At 43.9% G+C, this 18,533-nt stretch overlaps 1 protein-coding gene across 1 annotated transcript in view; it reads right to left on the minus strand.

Annotated features, from left to right (window-relative positions):
* Nucleotides 1-14,229: 14,229 nt before the first annotated feature.
* The window catches only part of Kank4 (KN motif and ankyrin repeat domains 4), a 69,640-nt gene continuing 65,336 nt past the window's right edge, over nt 14,230-18,533 (minus strand). Inside the window, exon 10 of the mRNA XM_006974036.4 lies at nt 14,230-15,879. Within this exon, the coding sequence (XP_006974098.2) occupies nt 15,757-15,879 (123 nt within the window). The 3' untranslated portion in view covers nt 14,230-15,756. The remainder of the gene's footprint in view (nt 15,880-18,533) is intronic.

The raw sequence follows: 18,533 nt of genomic DNA on the forward strand, positions 1-18,533 counted from the left end.
ATTGTGAGTTAACTCAGAATAAATCCCTTTTGACTATCAGGCAGACTCTCTGGAACTGCCACTTTAGTGGCTCACCTCTGACATCACAGCCCTTGGGAGGTAGAGACAGGAGGATCAGGAGTTCAAGGTCATCCTTGGCTACTTAGAGAGTTCCAGGCCAGCTTTGACTACTCAAAAATTGGTGGTGGTGGTTGGTGTGAGCTAACAAATAAAGCTTGCCTGAAGATCAGAGTGCTGAGCTAAGCCACTAGTTAGCCATAGAGGCCAGGCAGTGGTGGTACACACCTTTAATCCCAGCACTCGGGAGGTAGAGGCAGGAAGTGATATGACTGGGTGGAGAAAAGAATATAAAGTGGGAGGAGACAGGAGCTCAGCCTCCTTTCGGCTGAGGATTTCATAGAGGTAAGAACTAGCGGCTGGCTTGCTCTGCTTCTCTGATCTTTCCGCTTTCACCCTGATATCTGACTCCGGGTTTTTATTATTGAGACCAGTTAGGATTCATGCTACAGAAATTGTCCCTGTCCCCACCCTCAGAGATGTTTCTTGACTAAATGGAATATGCATACAGTTACAAAAAATTCATGAGATCTCAAATAGTGCGCAGTGAAGTCTCTCACTCCCCTCCCCCATTCTCCCTGTCACCTCCTCAGAGAGGACACCATTCCAGCTTGGATGCCTCTCCCCTTGCTTTCCACTGTAGATGTAACCAACCGTCTTATTAAATAAGAAACACAGAAACAATGTAAAAGAGAAAGCCGAGAGGTCAGAGCTCAGAGCTAAAATCTCACCCTTCCTCCTGCTGTCCCAGCTTCTCGAAAAGAGACCTACTTCCTCTCGGTTCGTATTTTTAAAGTATGTTGTTCTGCCTTCTCATTGGTTGTAAACCCAAACACATGACTGCCTCGTCACTGTCTGAATGTACAGCCCCCTAGGTCTTAAAGGCATATGTCTCCAATGCTGGCTGTATCCCTGAACACACAGAGATCTTATGGGATCAAAGGCGTGTGCCACCACCGCCACACTCTTGCTATGGCTCTAATAGCTCTGACCCTGAACACACAGATATCTATGGGATTAAAGGCGTGTGCCACCACCGCCACACTCTTGCTATGGCTCTAATAGCTCTGACCCCCAGACAACTTTATTTATTAACATACAATCAAATTAATATTTCAGTACAAATCAAAATAATATTTCAATACAATTAGATTACCACCACATTTCCCCTTTTCTATTTTAATAAAAAGAAAAAAGCAAAAGGTTATGACTAACAAAAGAAAAACTATATACAAAAGTACAATAACTATATACAATATATACAAGTAATAAATACCTAAACAGGTATTTGACGAATCAGAGAAAATAATTCCATTATCTATCCTATTTTGATAATTCCAAGATGTATCTAATGTACTTTCTATCCTAATTAATTTTCAACTATAACTAACTAATCTTCAACCATAACTAACTAATCTTCAACTCCCTCAGAGACCCAAGAAGGGAATAATATTAGCTAACAAAAATAAAAACAGGAAGTGCATGCAAGCAACTTCCAAAAAAATTTTGTGAGTTGACAGAAACAGCCAGCTGCCTGGGCAGTCACCTGAGGTTTCTCCGCAGTGTTGGGGCATCATCTTCAGCCTATAGGCTTAGTGTATCTGACAGACTCATTTGTGAAGTAGGATGTACACAAGGTCAACAGTTCAACCTCACATTGGGTGAGAGCAGTCCACGTACCAGAAACACCTGAATTCCATTAGTGTCCTGTCATGATTCAGGATTTTAAATTCTGGAAATTGTTGACAGTTTTTTAATTCAGCTGTCCATTCTTCTTGGCTGTGTATATATGGCTTCATCTCAGCATCCCCTTCTTCTCCACATCCCTCTATTAAATGCCAGTCTACTTTTGAGAGGCATGAGCTTTCAGCTGCTGTTCCATTGTACAACAGAATCCATCGGCCCTCTGCCTGTTAAGCTGCCTTCGAAGAAAAGGGCACCGTACCTTTTCCGGATGCGAAGGCCACTTCAGGGATGGGGCCATATTGTCCTGGCCTCAGAAGATGCCTTTTGATAAAGCCATAACCACACTTGTTTTGGCAAGAATCAGTAGTCCCTTGTTTCGTGATCTGTCTGTCCATTTTGTCCTGTTGATTCGAGGATACTTTGTTGTCCAGTGGCTAACTTTTGCCAGAATGAAAGTTGACTCCATATGCAGTTTCTTCAATGCCCATATTTTCTCTAAAGTAGATTGGTACTGCCAGGAGCCGACATGTCTCAAAAAAGAAAAATTTTCTAAGTTATTAAAACATTTTAAATGCCATATTCTGTAGATCTCTGAAGGGTTTGAAGATGACCTGTCTAAAACATCTCTGCTCAATTTTTAAAACATATCCAATATGACTACAAGTTCTATGATAATGTCTAACTACTAGCTTTCATTTCTTTATATCCTAATAGTTGATAATAATAACATTCAAGGATCAGAAATTTGCATTACATTGTTAAATGGATGGAATAAATACAATTAGAAATATACATATAGCATTTTCTAACAATATCAGTTTCAAATTTGTGTACAATATAAAACAATTCAATCCAATGTAAAGTATTTAAAACTAGTAATTGTCTTTCTCTTTTCTTTCTTTTTTTTTCTTTCTTTCTTTCTTTCCTTCTTTCTTTCTTTCTTTTTTTTTTTTAAACAAGAACCTTAAATCTAATCTCCTTTGCTTAGCCTTTTTCCTAACCCTTGACAATAACTTGTAACCAACCCCCCTAAATACTGAAAATTATCCCAGACCCAGAACCCATTAAAAAGACCAAAAAACCACCTGCCCCACACCACCTCTTTGGGAATGTGGGCGTCGTATTCTTAAAATTGCTTCCTGCTGGGTATGGGCGAAGTTTTCTTTATCCTGAAAGAAAAATTTTAGGTTAATTGTCAAATTCTAAGAGAGGTAACTATATCCTTCACTATCCAGTCTGTGTATAATGCCAAAGTTCAGGGTTTATCTCAAGTCCTTATTCAAGTAGTCTTTGAGACTGGATCATCTCAGCTAGTCATCTCAAAATTGCTCTGAGCACCTTGTAGTTCAAAGCTGATCTGTGGATGATGTTTGTCAGCTTAATGATATTATTATTGTCCACGTGGAATTGTTGTTGTTGTGGGGCCCCATCTTCTTTCTGGAGACTTCAGTTGATATTAGGCCTGGCCGTGATTTCCTGCAGAAAACTGATAAGAGACTCGAACACAAAAACATATATATGCAGCTAGCCTTTTTTCTAGAATTAGTTAGTACTCTATGTGACCATTCATATCTTAACAAAGTTTAAAATGTATATATATATATTAATCTTGTAAATTTTGATATAAAATTTATACTTTGAGAAAAGTTTAAAGAATCAGAATAGAATCAAAGAGTTGAGATTAGTAATAGAATAGTCCCTTAATTAATTTTGCTTTTGTCCTGTACCATAGCAGAAGATGGCTCTTATTCTGGCATGATACAGGGAGTTTGCATTTTCCTTTTAACAACATGCTTGATTTTAAAGAAGGAGAGAGCCATTCTCCAACTCCAAAGTCAGCTTTAAATTTTAATTGAACTGGGACTGTTAGAAGACCAATAGTGTTAAATCTTTAGAGAAAAGCAGAAACAAACATTTAGGAAGACATAAAATTTTTTTTTAGATAATATATACCCATACACCGTTTCACTCTGTTTCTTGGGATAGATGATTTGTCCCTTTTCTTCAGTTGTCTCATTTGTCCAGTGTTCTTCAGATTCCTTAACCTTCATTCTCCTAAAAGACAAAAACAAAAACCTTTCCCCAAGACTAATTTTGGGGATGTTCCTTTTTGGCAAGTTATTATCTGATGAAATGAAAAGGCATGTTTTATTGATACAAGTTAGTTTAAATTGGATGTTCATGCTGGTTGATGAACTATCACCTCCTCTAATTAAGAGGTCTCTCTTGTTCAAATCGAACCTTTATCAATTTTGATGGTACCCACAGCTTATCTTCTCCTGTAGAAACAAAAGCAAAACCACGTCCCCAATGTAATACATACCCTGGTTTCCATTCTGAGGTCAGCACATCCTTAAAGTATATAGGCTGATTTAATTCTGTAGTTTTTTCTATTATCCAATGTCTCTCTGCAGCTGTTGTTCCTTTCTCATTGGCATTCAGAAAATTCAAAGTTAGAAGAGCATTATGCAGTCTATTTCTGGGGGTTTTTGTTACCCATTTCTGTTTATTTAGCATATCCTTTAGAGTTCTGTTTGATCTTTCTATAACTGCTTGACCTGTAGGATTATGTGGTATGCCTGTAATATGCTTTATATTGTAATAAGCAAAAAACTGTTTCATTTTAACAGAGACATATGATGGAGCATTGTCAGTTTTGATTTGTGCAGGTATACCCATGATGGCCATAACTTCTAGCAAATGAGTGATTACAGAATCAGCTTTTTCAGAGCTCAAAGCAGTTGCCCATTGAAATCCTGAATAAGTATCGATAGTGTGGTGTACATATTTCAATTTTCCAAATTCTGCAAAGTGAAACACGTCCATCTGCCAGATTTCATTTCTCTGAGTACCCTTTGGGTTACATCCTGCTGGTAATGGTGTCTGATTGTAGAAGGAACAAGTAGGACATTTCTTTATTATTTCTTTGGCTTGTTGCCAGGTTATGGAAAAATCCTTTTTTAAACCTTTACTATTAACGTGATGTTTTTTATGAAATTCTGAGGCCTCCAGCACATTTCCTATCAATAATTTATCAATCTCTTCATTGCCTTGTGCTAGAGGGCCTGGCAGACCAGTATGGGATCGAATGTGAGTTATATATAAAGGATGATTCCTTTTCCTGATTGTATCTTGTAATTGAATAAATAGTGAAGTTAATTCTGAAGCATCAGGGATAAATTCTGCAGTCTCAATATGTAACACCACTCTTTCAGCATACTGAGAGTCAGTTACTATGTTGAGAGGTTCTGAAAAATCCATTAATACCAACAGAATAGCATACAATTCTGATTTTTGCACTGAATTATACGGACTTTGAACCACTTTACTTAAATTTTCTGATTTGTAACCTGCCTTTCCTTCTTTGTTGGCATCTGTATAAAATGTACGAACTCCAGATATGGGTTTTTGCCGTACAATTCGAGGCAAGATCCATTCAGCTCTCTTTATAAGATCAATTCTATTGCTTTTGGGATATTTGCTGTTAATTTCTCCCAAAAAATTACTGCAAGCTCTTTGCCAAGGTTCACTTTCTGTCCATAATTTTTCAATGTCCTCCTTAGTTAATGGTACGACAATTTCTGCTGGGTCTATGCCTGCTAATTGACGAAGTCTCAATTTTCCTTTGTAAATCAAGTCAGAGATTTTTTCCACATAAGTTTTTAATTTTTTATTTGGTTTATTTGGTAAAAATATCCATTCCAATATAATATCTTCCCTCTGCATTAATATTCCAGTAGGAGAACGCCTAGAAGGTAAGATAACCAAAATGCAATCCAGCTTTGGATCAATACGATTCACGTGTCCTTCATGCACTTTCTTTTCTACCAATGCTAATTCTTTCTCAGCTTCAGGTGATAATTCTCTTGGACTATTTAAGTCCTTGTCACCTTCTAAGGTTTTGAACAAATTAGTCAGTTCATCATTTTTTACCCCAACAATAGTTCGTAGATGAGAAATATCTCCAAATAATCTTTGAAAGTCATTAAGAGTCTGTAGTCTATCTCTCCGAATTTGCACCTTTTGGGGTCTAATTTTTTGTAGCTCTATTTTATATCCTAAATAATTAATAGAATCTCCTCTTTGTATCTTTTCAGGAGCAATTTGTAATCCCCAGCGAGGCAAAATTTTCTTTACTTCTTCAAACATTATTTCTAAAGTATCTGCATTTGAGTCAGCTAGTAAAATATCGTCCATATAATGATAAATTATAGATTTAGGAAATTTTTTACGTATCACTTCCAATGGCTGTTGTACAAAATATTGGCACAGAGTTGGGCTATTCAACATTCCCTGTGGGAGGACCCTCCATTGAAATCTTTTAACCGGTTGAGAATTATTATAAGTAGGCACTGTAAAAGCAAATCTTTCTCTGTCTTTTTCTTGTAAGGGTATTGAAAAGAAACAGTCTTTTAAATCAATAACTATGAGAGGCCATCCTTTTGGTAACAGAGTAGGCAAAGGCATCCCAGATTGTAGAGAACCCATTGGCTGAATTACTTTGTTAATTGCCCTAAGGTCTGTTACCATTCTCCATTTACCAGATTTCTTTTTAATAACAAATACAGGAGAATTCCAAGGGCTGGTTGATTCTTCAATATGCTGAGCATTTAACTGTTCTTCTACCAGCTCTTCTAAAGCCTGGAGTTTCTCTGTTGTTAAAGGCCATTGCTGGACCCATACAGGCTTGTCTGTTAACCATTTTAAAGGTAGAGCTGTTGGTGTCTTTGGAAGATCATCAGTTATTGTGCCCTGTTCTTGTATAATATGGATGGCTGGTGACCACTCATTAGAACAATATCTTCTAATATTTCTCTCAGTAACATGTGCTAGTTTATGATTTGTTTCTGAGATTGGAGGGATGTTAATCTGAGTATTCCATTGTTGCAACAAGTCTCGACCCCACAGGTTCATAGTTATGTTAGCCACATATGGTTTTAATTTTCCTCTCTGTCCTTCTGGACCTATACATTCGAGCCATCTTGCACTCTGTTTCACCTGAGATAATGTCCCAATTCCTAACAGTTGAACGTTTACCTCCTGAAGAGGCCAAGTTGGATGCCAAAATTCTGGTGCAATTATGGTAACGTCCGCACCTGTGTCTACCAGACCAGACAACAAAACACCATTTATTTTTATCGTTAATTTTGGTCTTTGTTCATTAATAGAAGTTTGCCAAAAAATTTTCTTTATGTTTTCTCCTGAATTTTCTATTCTCTCTGTATCATTATTCTGACCAGCATGATTTATTCCAATAGGCATTTGGTTATTTAATCGCTCTCCAGAGCAGGCATTTCCTCTATGGCTGCCGGAAAGGTTTGAACTGGATTTGCACTGGGGGCCTGCCTGAGGCCCCTCTGGGAGTTTCCCGAAGACTGAGGCAAAGGATTACCCTGTCTGTCCTTTGTTGATCTACATTCGTTGGTCCAGTGTTTTCCCTTACCACACCTTCTGCATACTCCAGAAGGAAGGGGCATTCTGTTGCCATTGTTCCTTGAAGAAACATTGTTTCTGGAAATGACCTGTCTACAGTCCCTTTTCAAATGTCCTTGCTTTCCACATCCAAAACATCTAACACTCCTCAAACCTTTTGAAATTACTTCTCCTACCCATGTATCATCATGCTCATCAGCTTCAACATTAATTGTTTCTCTAATCCAATCTTCCATAGGTGCAGATCTTGCCCTTAATGGCCTGATTATTCTTTTGCATGCTGCATTCGCATTCTCAAAGGCCAAAGATTCAATTATTGCCTTACCAGCTTCTGAATCCGAGACCGTTCTCTTTACTGCTGAAGCCAGTCTTTGTAAAAAATCTGTAAAAGACTCTTTTGGGCCTTGCTTCACCTTTGTAAATGACTCAGATTTTTTTCCTGGTTCCTCAACTTTGTCCCATGCATTCAAGGCTGCCGTTCGACATAAAATTAGGGTTTGGACATCATATAAACATTGTGCTTGTGCTGAAGCATATTGGCCTTCGCCCATAAGCTGATCCTGGCAAACTTGTACTCCTTTATCCCTCCATTGTTTTTCTATGTTTTTAGCCTCCTCCTTAAACCAAGTCAGAAATTGAAGTCTCTGGCTGGGTTCCAGAACACCTTGTGCGAGGTCCCGCCAGTCCTGTGGTACTATCCTATTATATGTTGACCAAGTGTTTAACATTTGCTTTACATATGGGGAATGCATGCCATAAGATACTATTGCCTCCTTAAACCTTTTTAAATCCAACATTTCAATTGGAGCCCAAGTATTTTGTGTAGCCATTTGATCAGGCATCTGCTGTACTGTTACAGGATAAATTAAGGGTGACTGTGTGAAAACAGGCTTTCTTTCTGCAACCTTATGATCCCGACTTGAAACAACTTCACTGTTAATTTCTTCTGTCTGAATTTTTACAGGTTTAACAAGTTCTTCTAACGCTGTTATCCTGGCACTTAAATTGACTATCTTTTTAAATATTAAAATGTGGATTATTATAGTGATGAGGTGCATAATTCCACCAATACTAATATTATATAGTTGTTCCATTGCCAGACTGCCTAAAATTTCGAACAAAAACCAATTTTCTTCCAATGTACACATAAAACCCATTTGTTTTTTAATGTGGAAAAAAATTCTCTTTTAGATAGTTTCCTTTAAAATATCTGATATATTATGACTTACCAAATCTGCGTAGAACAGTAGAAATCCGAGGGGATTTTCAAAGCAGCCACCTAGTGTCCCAGGTGTAAATCCAGAGAGAGAGAGAGAGAGAGAGAGAGAGAGAGAGAGAGAACGCACAAGAAAGCGTAGCCGGCTAAAGCTTAAATGCAGCCACGTGTTCCCTCTTGTGCCGAGTCAAGGCTTGGGTCTGGCTTCCTTAAGCTCCGACCACGTGCGTTGGCTTTACAGGCAGGGCCCTGTTCGGCAGGGCAGGTCTGAGTTGTTTGTAGCACCAGCTTTAGGCAAGCTGCTCACAGACCTAGGCCCGGGCTAGAAGTTGCTACCCGGACTAGGACGCCAGCAGCTCGGACTAAGAAGCCGATCGCCGCCGGCCGCCGTGTGCCGCCGCTGCCGCCGCCGCCGCCGCCGCCGGGGCCGCCTGCCGCCCTTGCGGGAAAGCGGACCTGCCGCCAAGCCAAGCAGTTTTTAATGGATTCTTGTCACGTTGGGCGCCAGATGTAGATGTAACCAACCGTCTTATTAAATAAGAAACACAGAAACAATGTAAAAGAGAAAGCCGAGAGGTCAGAGCTCAGAGCTAAAATCTCACCCTTCCTCCTGCTGTCCCAGCTTCTCGAAAAGAGACCTACTTCCTCTCGGTTCGTATTTTTAAAGTATGTTGTTCTGCCTTCTCATTGGTTGTAAACCCAAACACATGACTGCCTCGTCACTGTCTGAATGTACAGCCCCCTAGGTCTTAAAGGCATATGTCTCCAATGCTGGCTGTATCCCTGAACACACAGAGATCTTATGGGATCAAAGGCGTGTGCCACCACCGCCACACTCTTGCTATGGCTCTAATAGCTCTGACCCTGAACACACAGATATCTATGGGATTAAAGGCGTGTGCCACCACCGCCACACTCTTGCTATGGCTCTAATAGCTCTGACCCCCAGACAACTTTATTTATTAACATACAATCAAATTAATATTTCAGTACAAATCAAAATAATATTTCAATACAATTAGATTACCACCACATTCCACGGTGAGTTATTCTCCAGCAGCATTGGGAGCTTGCTGGAATGCATCATCTCAAGCCCAATCCAGACTTGAGAACAGGGATCTGCGTTTTAACAAGACTTCCTGATGCTCTATGTGGACATTAGACCTCAAGATGCAGTTACCACCACTGTGGTAGTCAGTGAGGGAGGCCATGCCTGTTAAGATGCCCAAGGACCCAGGAGTGACGGGGCACGTCTATAGTGCCAGCATTTGAGAGGGAGAGGCAAGAAGAGTGCTGTGAGTTTGAGGCGAGCTAGGAGGACCACACAATAAGGGAAAAAAGAAAAGAAAAATAATAATGTATTCTTTAAATGCCTGAGAAATTTTCTGTGGATCTTAAGAGAACCCTGCCCCTTCTGTGGGAAGGCTGCATTGGAGTCCAGGGGTTTGTGTCTAGTTAGTGAAGTCACGGTGCTGAAGATCCAACCCAGGGTCCCAGGAGAAACTCCCTTCCTCCAGCCATTGAGGCAACACAGGGCTCGGACATCTGTGCCCTGAACAGAGGCCCCTTTCTTCCCAGAAATGCTGACACGTAGGCATTCTGACAACACAACTGTCCCAGTCTTAAACGCTCTGTCCTAAGGGGTGGCCCTGACAAACACGCAGGCCAGACACTGTCTTCAGCCCCCGGAGCAGCTTTGTACCTTAAGTCCTGGCCATCTTCTGCAGCCAGGCACCCTATCCCTAGCCTGGGACACTCAGGGGTCAAGAAGGGATCTGAAGGTACAGCGGTGGAATTTTGTCAAAGGGCCTGTCTTAGTCAAGGTTACTATTGCTATGGAGAAACACCATGACCAAAAGCAAGTTGGGAAGGGAAGGGTTCATCGGGCTTACACTTCCATATCATAGCCTGTCATTGAAAGAAGCCAGGGTGGGAACTCAAACGGGGCAAGAACTTTGGAGGCAGGAGCTGATGCACAGGCCAAGGAGGAGTGCTGCTTACTGGCTTGTTCCTCATGGCTCCCTCAGCCTGCTTTCTTTATTGTTGTTGTTTGGTTGGTTTGGGGGTTTTGTTGTTGTTGTTTTGCTTTTCAAGACAGGGTTTCCCTGTGTAGCCTTGGCTGTCCTGGAACTCGGACTTACAGAGATCCACCACCCAAGTAAAGACCTGCACCACCACACCCAGCGCAAGCTGCTGCTGCTGTTGGAGGCAGGGTCCAGAGAGAGCAGTTCATGCTGTTATCGAGGCTGCCCACTGCTGTGGATTACTATTTTAGCTAGGCAAAGATGTGTTACATTTGTTTGTGCTGGAGAACAGTGCTTTAGCTGTGCAAAGGTGTGCTACTTTTGTTTATGTTGTATTTGTTTAATTATGTAAAGATGTGTTGCATTTGTTTCACCTTGCCTGCCCAAGACACACGGTTGGTCTAATAAAGAGCTGAATGGCCAATAGGTAGGCAGAAGAAAGGATAGGTGGGGTTAGTGGTCAGGGAGAATAAATAGGTGGAGAAATCTAGAAAGAGAAAGGGGAGAAAAGAAGGAGGAGAGAATGAGGGACAGGCCCAGGGACAGAAGCCAGGTAGACGCCAGCCGGGCAGATACAAGAAGCAGTGAAAACAAGACATACAGAAGTAAGGGAGGTAAAAGGCCCCAGGGCAAAAGGTAGATAAAGAGAAACAGATTAATTTTTTAATTTTTTGTTTTTAAGATTTATTTATTTATTATGTATACAGTACTCTACCTGCAAGTATGTCTGCATGTCAGAAGAGGGCATCAGGTCTCATTATAGGTGGTTGTGAGCCACCATGTGGTTGCTGGGAATTGAACTCAGGACCTCTGGAAAAGCAGCCATTGCTTTTAACCTCTCCGCCATCTCTCAAGCTTGAAACGGGCTAATTTAAGTTAAAAGAGCTAGCCAAAAAAAAAAAAAAAAAAAAAAAAAAAAACATGCCTAAGCTAGGTTGAGTATTCAAAACACTATAATAAGTCTATGTCATGAGAGCTGGTTGGTGGTCCAAAAGGAAAAGCCTGGTACAGACCCACTGTGTGCCTATGTGACCAGCTGCTTCTAGGACCAAGGGAGTTCCGGTCCCCACGTTGCAGATCATAACCAAGCAGCAAGTGGTCCAGCTAGGATTGAACCACAGATTGTCCCATTGGCACCAGCCTTCCCTGCTTCCTGTCATAGTGCTGTGCACCTACAGGGTGTAGGTGAAGAAATACCAGCAGGAAGTTCCCATATTTGAGGGTAGGTATCTACAGGGATCTTCCCATAGGAGCACAGGTTGTCCTGGCCTTCTTGTGTTGCTAGGCTCTGAACGTCTGCTCCAAGCACACGGCTGATGCTCGACCAGGAGCTTCAGAGCTCTGCATGTTACAACCCAGATACCAGGAGGGCTGGAGCTACACCAGTTTCAGAGTTCTTAGCAGACAGCTGACTGCTCACGTGGTGCCTGGGGTCCATGCTTTACTGGGGAGGAGGGAGTCCCTGTGATGCAGGTTAGGATGACTGGCCTCCTCCTGCCCCCCATCTACACCACCAGCATACTTTGCCTGTCTGTTCTCTGACTATGGCTCCTTGCTCCTCCCTTCAACCCATCTTGACCTCTACTCTTGTAAATTCACCTTCTCCCAGAATCCCACTCGCCTCTGGCTTCCCTCCCTTCTCACAAACTAAACACTACCATTGCAGGAGACTGTGTTCTCTCAAGTTGCTCAAACAATCCAGATTTCCACCGGCAGCTGCCCAGGCATGAACAGCTCATATCCTGGAATCTGCCAGGGTGGCATAGGCTATACTTTCTGCATGGCTGGGCTGGCAATTCCATCATCACTGTGGACCAGGGACTAGTATCATAGACATCCATGACACTCAGTTGGGAGACAAGCTTTTCTTTTTCTTTTCTTTCTCCCGGGACAGGGTTTCTCTGTGTGGCCCTGGCTGTCCTGGAACTCATTCTGTAGACCAGGCTAGACTCAAACTCACAGAGATCCACCTGCCTCTGCTACATCCCGAGTGCTGGGATTAAAGGTATCTGCCCGGCATCAGAAAGGCTTTGCTCTCCTGACACCCTTGGATTGCCGTGAGGTCTCAAGGATGTAGTCTATTTCAGGCGGGGTCCCAGTGGACAATGGTTTACACAAATGAGAAGGCTTTTGTGTAAGCAGATGTGACAGGACCCCCGCCCCTCCTGACTCCTGTCCTGTTTTGGGGGCCATTAGCCTTATCTTTATGGATCAAGCTAGATGGCTACAGCATCCCAGCCAGTGAGAAAGGGTTGGTCCCTTCCCTTTGCCTGAAGTCTGTGTACATCACTTCACACATATCTCATCCACATGTAGTTAAGAAGCCATAGCAAACTGCGAGGGAGGCTGGGAAGGAGAGTCTCTGTCCTTGGTAGTGAGCTGGAGAGCTTAGAAGTCTGGAAGCACAGTAAAGTGGTATTGGGGATAATGGTGACACCAACAAGAGTTTGTGACCATATCCTGGTACACCTCATCCCAGGCGCCTTTGCCAGCAATGCTTAATTTTAGCTCCACTCTTTTTTTTTTTTTTTTTTTTTTTGGTTTTTTGAGACAGGGTTTCTCTGTGTAGCTTTGTGCCTTTCCTGGAACTCACTTTGTAGACCAGGCTGGCCTCGAACTCACAGAGATTCGTCTGCCTCTGCCTCCCGAGTGCTGGGATTAAAGGCATGTGCCACCACTGCCCGGCTAGCTCCACTCTTTATACCTCACAAGAGGCTCCCAACTGACCCCTGGCTTCTAGCCTCACCTCTGATTGGCTGCTTTCAGTGTGTAGAGATTCTCCAGTGGCTCCCATCCCCTATAGTAACGCCTCTTCCTCCCCTGCCGGGATTGAACCCAAGAGCCTCAAACATACACGTGTTTGTCTATCCCTCAGCTACATTTCCAGCCGAGCAGTGCTTAAAAATATTTTAAAATTACATTTATTTATTCCTTCAGTGTGTGCAGTGTTCATGTGGAGGACAACTTGCCAAAACTGGTTCTCATCTTCTACCACGTGAGTCCTGGAGAACAAACTCAGGTCATCGGGCTTGGCAGCAAGCACCTTTACCTGCTGAACCTCCTCCCCACCCCCGCAGTAGGATTTTAAGAGAAGAGCTTAGCACACGTGTGTTTTTCTGAAAGGCATTTGGATCCTTAAAGTAGTCTGTGAGATAGCCCCCTCAAGTTTGGGCTCCAGTCCAAATCTCTAACATCAAAATACAATAAACAAGGCCATATGCCTTCCTCTCTCTCCAATCTCCTCTCCCATGGACTGAAACTGAACTCATCTGAAGTCCCATGGCTGTGGGGCCACAAGCCTTTATTCATGCCACATCTTCAACCCTACTGCTCTCTAGAACACCTTGGCTCACTCCTTAGTTCCGCTCAAAGACTCTTCCATGAGGTTTCTCTGACCCTCTCTGGCTGTGACAGTCTCCACAGCATTTCATTCCCCTACCCCAGTACTGGGAAGTGTTAAGCTTTAAGGGTCAAATGGGGGCACACTGTCACAGTAAGTAAGGTAGGTATCTCTCCTGGGACCCGGATCGGCTGTCACAAGAGGATTGTCCAAAACCCCGACTTCACCTCACTCTTGAGCTTCCTGTATCCAGCTGTAATCCCTTCCTCCTCCTCAACAGGCTCCTGCCATCTGTCATAGGGCCTCCCTAGACCTCAAACCATACTAGATGACTCCCAAACTGGGGGCTAATAAATACCCTCTTTTTCTTCATATCCTTCCTTGGATATTTTTTCATAACAAAAAGAAATGAGCTAATATAGTCCTGTATTGCAAATTCCCAAGAATCAAGAGCAAAGAAATTTTGAGACCCATTGAGAGGCAACGTTTTAATTTATATACAGGAAGGACAGGCCAGAGCTGTGCTACTCCAAGCTTGGTTGTGGCCTGACTGCTTTGGCATCCTCTGGGCCTAGTCGGATACATAGAAACTAGGCCTCATTTCAGACCCACTGCATAACAAGATCCCGGGGGCTGGATACACATGAGCCTTTGCAAAGCATGGAGCTAACCTTTGTTAATGTATGTGTTTGCTTTTACATTGTGTTTTGATGTGGCTTTTTTTTTTTTCTTCTAAAGCTCCTCTTTTCACTGATCTTTCCATCTCTGAGCAGCATCCACACATGGGACTTTGGGCATCTCTCACCAATCGCGCTGTGGGGAGAAGTTTGCTGCAGAGTTTCTGAAGGCCGTCTTTCTGGGTTATATCTGGATTCCGAAACTTCCACATGCAGTTTCTTATGGAGAACCCCAGAGGGAGGGTGTATGATCACCTCCATTCTGAAGATGACAGAGCCATCACCTATGAAGGCTTGGTGACTCACCCAAGGGGTAGCAAGCACATAGGCAGTCTAGCCCAAATGAGAGTTCTTGCTTTGAGTTTTCACTGTTCACATCTCCAATTCTGATACTCTTCCTTTTATAGAAAGATGATTTTTGCATGAGACTTTCAGAGCTTTCATGTACAGGCCCCAGGGGATATGGAAGCCTAGGAAAGAACTGTCCCTGGGAGAGATGTTGGTACAGACAGAGCTCTGTCTTGCCCTGGCTGGCTGCCACTGGAGCCCAGACTGGACTTCTGTGCATCCAGGAGCTCAGAAGTTTATCAGAGCCAGTACCTGCTCATAGAGGCCCTGTGCTTCCAGCAATGACCATGCTGACGTCTACAATGACTCATTCCCAGCAAGAAGCTAGCCAACTCATTTGTTTCTTCATAGGTTGGGAACAGCTGAAATGACCGGACTCCGCCAACATGTACCTAGTGTTACCCATTGGACTGGATTTTCTGCTTGCTTCCGTAGAGGAAACTGGAGCCACTGGAGGACTCCGAAGTGCCATGCCTTGGCATTGACATCACTGGGCTTCGTCCTACCTTGCCTAAATTTAGATTCCTCTCCCATTCTCTCTAGACATGCATATTCAGTGGGATATATTTGTGTATATATACTTGATTCAAAACAAAAAAGACTGCACTTTAAAACTCCATGTGAATAGTATTGCTTTTCTACTGTGTGAGTGTGCCCGTACCCACCTGCTTGCTACACAGGACTGCAAAAGCAGCCACGAGGAATCCAAGGCTGAAGAGGTCTTGAATCTCTGGACAACCCCGCTGCACTGTGCACTCTCTGCACCTCGGACCTGCTCTGAAGCCCGTGTAGTTTGGGGGGCTTGGCCTAAGGCAAAAAAACTACTAAGCATCCTAATGAGCAGCATTAGATGAGGGGAATGTATTGTGCATATTTGACATAGCTGCTTCTTTTGAATGGTGGCCCTCTGCCTGTGACCCCCGGCCCCCTCTAAGGGCAAAGGAGATCAGAAAAGGGGCCTTTTGTTCCTGGCTGCTAGCTCTTCTGTAGCCTCTCCGGCCCCAGGGACCTGCCCTGCTCCGAGTGGGCCTGCAGAAGCTCCGCGATTTCCACGTGGGCAGGTGAATTCAGCACAATGGACAACGCTGTTTGGCCAGCCTGTAGAGAAGAAAGAAAAAGTTCATCCTAGCTGCCTCTTGTCCCAGTGAGAAGGGGGGGGGGGCATGTTGAGAAAGGATGATACAAAGGTCAGGTGATGCAGGAGGGATGTGACCCAAATGGCATGAGGACCATGAGACACAGGATCATGAGACATGAGGGTCCCTTCCCCAGGAGCTGTCCTCAGTCCTGCGGAGTCTGTGCCAGTGGGAACAGAGAAGGGGTTGCCAGAGCCTCAACACTTAAGACAATTGGAAAATATAGGAAAGAAAATAACCTTTCTTATCCCAACACACAGATCTATGTGACAGTTAGCATTTTGGTGTGTTTCCTTTCTCTTTTTGTGCAAGTCTATTGCTGGAGTTCAAGTAGAGAAATGGAAGCATGCATCTGTCTTGAATGACCCTTTTATTGCAACTTCCCATGGTATGCTGGGAGATGTTTCCCCACTGTTAGTCTTCATAACTCATCATATTCTGCTTTAACAGGCCATACTATACTAGCGGTTTCCCACCTGTTGGAAGCTTGTTTGATGCTCTATGCCTACAAGTCATAAACTCACTGAAAAAGCATTGTCTCACGTGCATGTCAGCATGCATGTTCATCTGTGCATGTGCACATGTATGCCTGTGCACATAGAGGCCAGGGCCCAACCCCGGGTGGTGTTCCTCAGGGGCTGCCTGCCTCGTTCATTTTGAGATGTAGTCTCTCAATGGTCTGGACCGAGCAGGCAAGGCTGGCTAGCCAGTGAGCCCTTCTTACAAGCATGTGCAACAATGTCCAGATTTTTTTTTATAGCTGTGGGTTCTGGGGATTGAACTCAGGTCCTCACGATTGCATTGCAAACACTTCATGGACTGAGCTTTCTCCCAGTGAGCGCCCTCCCATCATTAACTGCCTCCTTAGGAGCAGACGTGAGCCCCCAGCACTTGTACATGTTGACGATTCCTGACTTGAAGTCGAGGTAGCACCTTCTCCCCCGCACGGCCCACCCTGCAAAGAGCTGGAGCTGAAGAAGCTGGACCGGTGGCGTCCTCCTTAGGCGGGGCTGCTGCTGACTGTCTAGAGATGGAGGGAAAGCCTACACACCCGGATGTTGGAGGGTGAGCTCCACAGGGCAGCCAGTCTCTAACGAGGGAGCACAGTCCTACAGCCAGAGTTCTGAAAGCTAAAGGGCTTTGAAAACGACACTGACCTTGGTGACTGATTTAGAGGTAAAACCCGGGCTGAGGCTGCCTGTGATGCTTACTATATATTTTGTTCTCACTGGAACTGTAGGTATGCAGAATTAACTTCCTGAAATGTGGCACATCCTTCAGAGGAGCAGGTGGGACGTATTAACATGTCAAGCTCTTTGGGCTTCCCCCTTTGCAGCTGGATGGGACCCAGCTGCCACTGAGGCTCCACAACCAATTGTTCTGCAGCGGAGTGGGAGGGGCTCCGACGGAGGAAGACACTGCTCTTGTTTTGGGGCCGGGTCTCGTGTACAGCCCACATTGGCCAGGAACTAGTTGAGGTCAAGGATAACCCTGGACTCCTGTTCTTCCTGCTTCCACCTCTCGAGTGCTAGGAGTCCAGGCCTACATGCCACCACCCAGTTTAGTGTGTGCTGGGGCTCAAACACAGTGGTGGCTGAGGCTGACCTGCTAGGTCAGTTCTCTACCAACTGAGCTACACGCTCCCCTCTTTTGCTTTCTCTCATTTTTAAGATTTTCAGTGTGTGTGTGTGTGTGTGTGTGTGTGTGTGTGTGTGTGTGTGTGTAGGTGCTCACAGAGAGGGAGCCCCTCGGGCTTATAGGAATTGTGAGACACTTAATGTGAGTCCTAAGAGCTAAACTGAGATCCTTTGCAAGAGAAGTATACGCACTTAGCCTCGAAGCCATCTCTTGCTTTCTTTTGAAACTGTGGTGATAGATTGTGCACCCTAATAAAGCTTGCCCGAGGATCGGAGGACAGAGCCAGCCACTAGATTAGACATAGAGGTCAGGCAGTGGTAGCACACACCCTTAATCCTATTACTGGGAAGCACACAGGCATTTAATCCCAGGAAGTGACCGCAGGGCAGAGAAAGGTACATAAGGCAAGAGGAAACAAGAACTCAGGTAGTTCAGCTGGGACCCTTTCGGGTGAAGACTCAGAAGATTTCAGTCAGAGGATTTGTGGAGTTGGTGATGTGAGGTTGGCTGTGGCTTGCTCTGCTTCTCTGATCTTTCAGCTTTCACCCCAATATCTGGCTCTGGATTTTTATTATAAGACCTTTTAAGATTGGTGTTATTTGAAACAGTGATTTGCTATGTACCCCAGGCTAGCCTTGAATTTGCTGGGCCACCCTCCCTGCACTTTTCTATTTAGGCTGGAATCTAGGTCATCACTTCAGTTCTGGTCTCTGTAAGCTCAAGAGCTCAGTCTGGCCTGCTCACTGCTGCATCCTGACCTTGCTCAGTCCTAAGCATTGTTGAAAGCCGGACTGTGCAGGCAGAGGTGTGTGGTTCAAGTTGATACAGAAGCCAAACAACCCTAAGGGGTCTTCTGCTGAGCAAACCTGGAACAAGGCACAGCTTTTAAACCTCAGAGTCCCCCGCACTGTTGAGGGAGGGGGGTGTTCAGCAGAGAGATCTGCATTGTCCCGGGCCAGGGGGAGGGCTGTCCTCACT

This window comes from Peromyscus maniculatus, chromosome 2, assembly GCF_049852395.1.
Source record: "Peromyscus maniculatus bairdii isolate BWxNUB_F1_BW_parent chromosome 2, HU_Pman_BW_mat_3.1, whole genome shotgun sequence".
In the NCBI taxonomy this organism is placed as follows: Eukaryota; Metazoa; Chordata; class Mammalia; order Rodentia; family Cricetidae; genus Peromyscus; species Peromyscus maniculatus.